The 7,500-nt window shown below is 48.3% G+C and overlaps 1 protein-coding gene across 1 annotated transcript in view; it reads left to right on the top strand.

Annotated features, from left to right (window-relative positions):
• LOC147028296 (collagen alpha-3(VI) chain-like) overlaps nt 1-7,500 on the top strand; it is a 299,418-nt gene that overhangs the window by 200,801 nt on the left and 91,117 nt on the right. Inside the window, exons 32-34 of the mRNA XM_085876545.1 lie at nt 513-864; nt 1,022-1,383; nt 1,983-2,061. Coding sequence (XP_085732671.1) covers nt 513-864; nt 1,022-1,383; nt 1,983-2,061 — 793 coding nt within the window. The remainder of the gene's footprint in view (nt 1-512; nt 865-1,021; nt 1,384-1,982; nt 2,062-7,500) is intronic.

The following is a 7,500-nucleotide window of genomic DNA, read 5'->3' as shown; positions in this document are numbered from 1 at the left end:
CAAATTCTCCATTTTTTTAAGATTAAAATTGACAATCTTAATCAAAGCTCAGGTCAATCGGATGAAAATTGATTCGTTTTCACATTGAAATTTATGATTTTAGAAGCTTGACCTTAAGTTGAAGTTCAACCATAAGTTGAACTTTGACCTTTTGACCTCAAAAATAGTTGGTTTCCCAATTCAGCGATGCTCAATGCAATTGCTGCTTAACGTTCAGGTTAATCAGATGAAAATTGATGATTTTTCAGATGAAATTTGATGATTTTAGAAGTTTGACCTTGAGTTAACCTTTGACCTTTTGACCTCAAAATTAATGCTTTCCCAATTCAGTGATGGAATATGCTATTCCTGTTCAACTTACAAGTTAATATAATGTAAATTGATGATTCTTCGGATTAAATTTGATGATTTTTGATGAAAGCACAGATTTGCTGCACTATTTTCGTAAACTTTTTGTGTTTTACTCTGAATAACTTTTTACTTATTCCTTTAATTGATATTTCATTGAACAGGCCATTGAGGACATGAACCCTGCAGCGGGCAAGGATATCGCAAACACAGGTGGAGCTTTGGATTTCACTGCCAGGAACGTTTTATCAGGAACTCGTCCTGGAGTGACTCCAGTAGTTATCTTGGTAACGCACGAAGAAGCAGCAGACGATGTTGATGCAGCACTGGAAGTACTCAGAAAGATGCATGTGAAGATCTTCGGTGTGGCAGCCGGCAAACCTCATCTGATGAAGCAGCTGCCTATGCAAGACATGTTTCGTATTGATAACTTTCACATGGTGAATTTAGTTGAGGATGGGTTAACTCATGCCTTATGTCAAAGGGACCAGCCACCCACACACATTCGCACTGGTGGTAAGTGGTCATTCTCGGACATGCTCTTCACTGTATTTACCATGATTTTCTTGTCAGGTTTAAAAATAAACTTAAAACACATCTAGTTCAGCATAAAATAAACTAAGCAAATAATGGTAGTTTATTCTCCAGCTTTTGGTTGCATCTGTTTTTACAGATTGTAAGGCAGACATCGTGGCAGTGTTTGATGTAAACAGAGGTGGAACGGGTAATGGTCTGGCCTTCATTGGACAGCCTCTTCTCTCCAGAACACTGCCCACCTTCTTCCATACCTTTGGCACCAGCGGGCGCGTGGGATCCTTGGCTTGTGCGGACCCAGCTAACGTTGAGCTTCGCCTCGGTTTCTTAGTGACACCTTCCACTGGTGCTGTTGTTGAAGTTCCCCTCCAGCTTTACAATGACAAGCTTATTGAAGGAAACATTCTTGCAGGAGCTGCAAAACCCCTGCAGTTTACACAGAAGACCTTCAATGCAATCTTGAGCAAGTTCCAGAAAGAGTCAAAACCTGGAGTTGTGAAGGTGAAATTGGTCAAATCAGTGGTGAAATACCAATGTTGCTTTTATTTTCTTTCATTGAATTATCAAGATGAACGCTTTTTTGTCTTCTTATTCTTGTTTAAAAATATATTAACGACGATCCAGAAAGATGCCAAAGAAGAGAAATCACAATTTTTTGCTGAAAACTTTTGATTCAATTTTCCAAAAGAAAACACAATGCAGACCAAGTTTAACTCAGACTTGCTTCACAATCCTGTTTTTAGTGTTTATGCCTTGCAGCCAATGAGTAAAGCATGCCTGCTGATGAGGTTTATTTCCTTTCATTCTCTTGATGTGATATTAATTGTAGGAGCAATTCGGCTATTTAGGGTGTAATCATAGGTTGACCTGACTGAATGATACTGATCTGATATCCCGTTGGATGTTCACTGGTAACAGGACTGCCTCACCTCCTCTTCACCTGCTACCCCCCTCAGTACACCCTCCCTTCCATTCCCTTCCTCATAATATCAATCATCTTAATACCTCACAAAGTTAATAATTACTGTGCTCTTTGTTTATGATTCTGAACACTATAAATATACATTGTGGTACCTATAAATGAATACTTCTGATTTCAGATTATTGGCCTCTTCTCTGATGGGAACGATGAAAATCTGGAGAAGCTTAAGGAAGTTTCCAGAAGTTTGTATCTCTCAGGTATACTTGATATAAAATGTTCCAGAGTGTGATACAAACACTGTATTATTTATATTATGGTTAGAGGTTAAACTGCACTTCTTGTTCTTCAATAGTCATGAGAAAAATGACAGATTGCAGAAACTTTGTGGAATCTCAGTGACAATGTTTTACAAATCCTGCTTGGTGATATCACAATTGTGCAAGTTATTCTGAATTTTCACAAGAGTATGGCAAACATTATGTAATAATGAGGTTTCAAATTAATGAAACATCAAACAAGCTGGGATATATATATATATATATATATATATATATATATATATATATATATATATATATATATATATATATATATATATATATATATATATATATATATATTTCCAGCAATCTCTGTGTGTGTGTCTGTCTGTTTGTCTGACTGTTTGTCTGTCTGCGACCACCGTTTCTCGACGACCGCCGGTCCGATCTCATTGAAACTTGCCAGGAATATTGCCAGGGACCCCCGGATGTGCCTTTTCGAGGTTTGATATCAATTGGACGATCGGTTCCCAAGTTACGGCCATTTTATTGCTTTTTCAGTGTTGAAAAGGTGGATATAAGGCAGTTGACGGCGTCCTTCCACCTTCTCACCTTATCATGCCATTTTTTCCCAAATTATTAATAACCAGACGACCACCGGTCCGAGCGGATTGAAACTTGCCAGGAATATTGCCGGGGCCCCGCGGATGTGCCTTTTCAAGGTTTGATATCAATCGGACAAGCGGTTCCCAAGTTACGGCCATTTATCTGTCAACCAATGACAGGACACGGTGCTATGAGTCACGAATGATGTCACAATTAATGTTTTTTTAAATATATATTTTTTTTGGCACGATTGACGTCACAATTCTTTTTCTTCGTTTGGTATGACATCACAATCGACACTGGGGACCTGATTATGTGCCTTTTCAAAGTTTCATATCGTTCTTTCTCATCCATTTCAGCTGTTTCCCAAGTGTTTCCCAAGGTTTGAAAGATGTTTTATCCCAAGGTTTGAATTAATTAATTAATCCCAAGGTTTGATTATTATTTAATTATTAATTAATTTAATTATTTCATCCCAAGGTTTGATTATTATTCAAATTATTAATTAATCCCAAGGATTGAATTTTCCCAAGGGAAACAGCTGTTTCCCAAGGGTTTGAAAGCTGTTTTTTCCCAAGGTTGGAATTAATCGTTGTGCTTGGTAGACATTTGTGAATACATTTCGAGAGAGAGGGGGGAGAGACGGGGGAGAGAGGAGGCGAGAGGGGGGGTAAGAGAGGGGCGAGAGAGGGGGTGAGAGAGAGGGGGCGTCACAATTCAAGAGAGGGGAGAGAGGAGGGGGACGGGAGTGGGGGGAGGGTGAGAGAGAAGGGCGAGACTAGGGGGGAGAGAGGGGGCGAGAGAGAGAGGGGCGTTACAATTCTTCTTCGATTGATATTGTGGTGTACTGGATAGAAGATGCTTAGCAGGCAGACACGAGCGAGGGAACAGTCGAGCCGGGCTGTATTGCACAAGCGCGAGCGCGGGCGTACTTTGCCCGCGGCTCTCCTTTATTATGTATTCAGCACACTCACGAGCCGGGCGACTCCAGCATTACTACAACGCCTCAGGCGGCGCGCACACCTGATATCCCTTGCAGACCCGATGACCACGCCGACCACTCCTCCCCTCATCATGCCCCGCCCTGCATGCCCGCAGGCTATACCACACTCCTCCCTCCTAAAAGTATGATTATTAAATGATCACCATCATAATAAGCATAAACAGCACGAAGGACTACGGTATAATAGTAGACAAGGCACAAAAAAAAGAAAACAGCGAAGTATAACAGCACATCACATCATATAATGCGTGGAAGCGAGCTACTGGAGAAGCACAGCAGCACTACACAGCGAAAACGCCCCCAGGCGGCTCATGCTTACATGGCCCTTGGCGAGGTCGCGGCGACCTCCCGACCTCCCCCGGCACCATCAAACGCCTCCGGCCCATAAGGCGGCACCTCTCCCCAGCCAGACCTGAAACAGATAAACCTTTCGAGGCCGGACCCCCGCTGTCTGGAACCCGCGGCGCCACCGCCAAACCCGACCGACCTTGGTGGGGGCGCTAAACAGCGCCCTTGGCTGGAAGCAACAAACACTCCCCAACACCCCACGCACCATAATCAGTTGAGATTCCACCGCATGGCCAAACGGCCTTGAGCGAACCCAGAGAGCCGCGCCCCAGTCGCCAGGCACGTCTGACCTTGCTGAAAGCAGAAGTGGGGGTAACGCCGACCAGTGCACGAGTCCCGGCTCCGAGTCGATCTCCGAGACCCACACGGCAGTTAGACGGTAGCAATTCCATTTAAACCACATTTTAACTACAGGCTCGTTATAAATCAATAGGAATAACATTTGAACCATTGCAAACTCATTTTTCCATACAGCGCATTCTCTTGATAAAATCCCAGCACCTGACAAAACCACCACCCGTGGCCTGGGGCAACTGGAGGCCAATAAACCCTCTTTATTCGCCCCCACCTCTCTCAAAGCCCCCACATCACATTGATCATAATACAAATCCCATCGATTGATCTCCACCAAACCCACTCTCACACGGGAACTGCTGGCATTTATTTCAACAATGTTAAACTGCATCACTAGAGCAAGGAAAAACAAATATGCAATGAACAGCAACCCACAACCCACATCACGAGTCCGTCTCTTGGTTGCCGACTCGATGTTGTGACTCGCGACTTCCTTTAACGCCACGGGCTCCCCGCAACCTGTTGAAGCTGCCCGAACAACACCGGCGCGCATTGCCTCACGAACGCTGCCGAAGCGCGGGAACTCATCGCGAGAGCTGATACGGCTCTCGCCGCTCCCGAACCGTACATCACCGCCGCAGGCAGCAACGAACGGCCGCTCCCGTTGCATCGACGCGGCTTCCGCCGCCAGAACCTCGCCCTCGGTACTCGACGAAGGCATCAAAGAGAGCACTGGCACACCTGGAGGTACGAACCGGAGATCCAGCCCGAGGTGCGCCAGCCAGTCCCGACCCACAAGGACGGGCCCCTCCCCTCGCACCACAAACACCGTGAGTAGGGCGCTTCGCCCCCGGTAAAGCACCGAGACGTCGGGCGCTGCAAGCGGCGCAACCGCTTCGCCGGTGTACGCGCGCGATGCGCGGGCAGCACGAGTGGACTCAATTCGACACCCGATCAGTGCCCCGATCACTTCAACCTCCCCTGCCACTGATCTTGTCATCTCCGGATCAATTGGAAGCAGGTCTAACTCCGGCAGCATCTCCCGCTCCGGGTCGCTGGAATCTCTGTGCCCCGGTCGCAAAACTCGACCCGGGGCGTCACCGTGCACGCCATGCACCGAACACCATGCCGGCAGTAGGTCTTGACCCGGGACGGAAGGACCGCTTCGCACACCGCCATCTATGACTGTAATGATGGGCGATGACTCTTGGCGCACACCCCGTAGACGTCCTCGAGTGCTCAGACCGCCGTCCGAGTGACTGCATTGCAACGCTCACCCACGACCCGCGCCGCAGACCGTGCGCGTGGCCGTGCGTGCCTGGCCCATCGCGCTGACCCCCGGACCATCTGCTGTGCCCCGACCATCGAGACCCCGGACATTCTTCGGAGCTCGCGCGACGTCCCACGCCGCGTTCGAGCCGAACCGCGTGTCCTCGTTCTTTAGCCGTGGCTCTGCAGACATCATTCCCCCGATCTGACGTGCCTCAATAAAACGAACACTGAGCGCGGCCGTTGCCCACTCGACATGGCCGAAGTCGATTCCGACAAAGGCGAGCACGCGTTCGTTTGCCGTTCACCAACCCTCTGCCATGCTCGTGCTGGCGAGACCCTTGGCTCCGTAGCCTGGAATTGCACGGGTCGTTTTCCGCCCTGCACACGCCGATCCGAAGATCCTCGTCAGCCAACTGTGGTGTACTGGATAGAAGATGCTTAGCAGGCAGACACGAGCGGGGGAACAGTCGAGCCGGGCTGTGTTGCACAAGCGCGAGCGCGGGCGTACTTTGCCCGCGGCTCTCCTTTATTACGTATTCAGCACACTCACGAGCCGGGCGACTCCAGCATTACTACAACGCCTCAGGCGGCGCGCACACCTTATATCCCTTGCAGACCCGATGACCACGCCGACCACTCCTCCCCTCATCATGCCCCGCCCTGCATGCCCGCAGGCTATACCACAGATATGACGTCACAATTGACGCTGGGGACCTGAATATGTTTCCCAGGTGTTTCCCAAGTTATGGCCATTTATGATACGGTTGGTCCGATCTAATTGAAACAATGCCCCAATCCAGTCGTCGTTTACGAGACCGAAGGAACGAAGCTGCACATACTGGCACGCACCTACGGGCACGCACCTACGGGCCAGCACTAGTATCTATAATTCCAGCAATCTGTGTGTGTGTGTGTGTCTGTATGTGTGTCTGTCTGTCTGTCTGTGACCGCCGTTTCTCGACGACCGCCAGTCCGATCTGATTGAAACTTGCCAGGAATATTGCTGGGGACGCGTGGATGTGCCTTTTCAAGGTTTGATATTAATCGGACGAGCGGTTCCCAAGTTACGGCCATTTATCTGTCGACCAATGACAGGACAACACAATTCTTCTTCGTTTGATATGACGTCACAATTGACGCTGGGGACCTGAGTATGTTCCTTTTCAAGGTTTGATATCGTTCTTCATCCATTTCAGCTGTTTCCCAAGGGTTTGAAAGCTGTTTTTTTCCCAAGGATTGAATTAATTCTTCAAATTATTAATTTATCCCAAGGTTTGAATTTTCTCAAGGGAAACAGCTGTTTCCCAAGGCTTTGAAAGCTGTTTTTTTTCCCAAGGTTTGAATTAATTGTTGTGCTTGGTAGACATTTCTGAATACATTTCAGAGAGAGGGACGAGAGAGGAGGGGGGAGAGAGGGGGTGAGAGACGGGGGTGAGAGAGAGGGGGCATCACAATTCAAAAGAGGGGGAGAGAGGAGGGGGCGAGAGAGGGGGCGTGAGAGTGGGGGCGAGAGAGAGGAGGGCCGAGACTAGGGGGAGAGGGGGGCAAGAGAGGTGGGAGAGAGAGGGGCGAAAGAGAGGGGACATCACAATTCAAGAGAGGGGGAGAGAGGAGGGGGCGAGAGAGGGGACCTGAGAGGTGGGGTGAGAGTGAGGGTGAGAGAGAGGGGGGAGAGAGGAGGGGCGAGACGAGGAGGAGAGAGGGGGGGCAAGAAAGGGGGAGAGAGTGGGGGGAGAGAGAGGGGGCATCACAATTCTTCTTCTTCTTCGTTTGATATGACGTCACAATTGACGCTGGGGACCTGAGTATGTTTCCCAGGTGTTTCCCAAGTTACGGCTATTTATGATACGGTTGGGCCGATCTAATTGAAACAATTCCCCAATCCAGTCGTCGTTTACAAAAGCGAAGGAACG

This window comes from Eptatretus burgeri, chromosome 4 (assembly GCF_056783735.1).
Source record: "Eptatretus burgeri isolate ZD-2024b chromosome 4, Ebu_testis_v1, whole genome shotgun sequence".
Lineage (NCBI taxonomy): Eukaryota > Metazoa > Chordata > Myxini > Myxiniformes > Myxinidae > Eptatretus > Eptatretus burgeri.
Note: the sequence above shows the minus strand (reverse complement) of the source record. Positions and strands in the feature narration are given on the sequence as shown.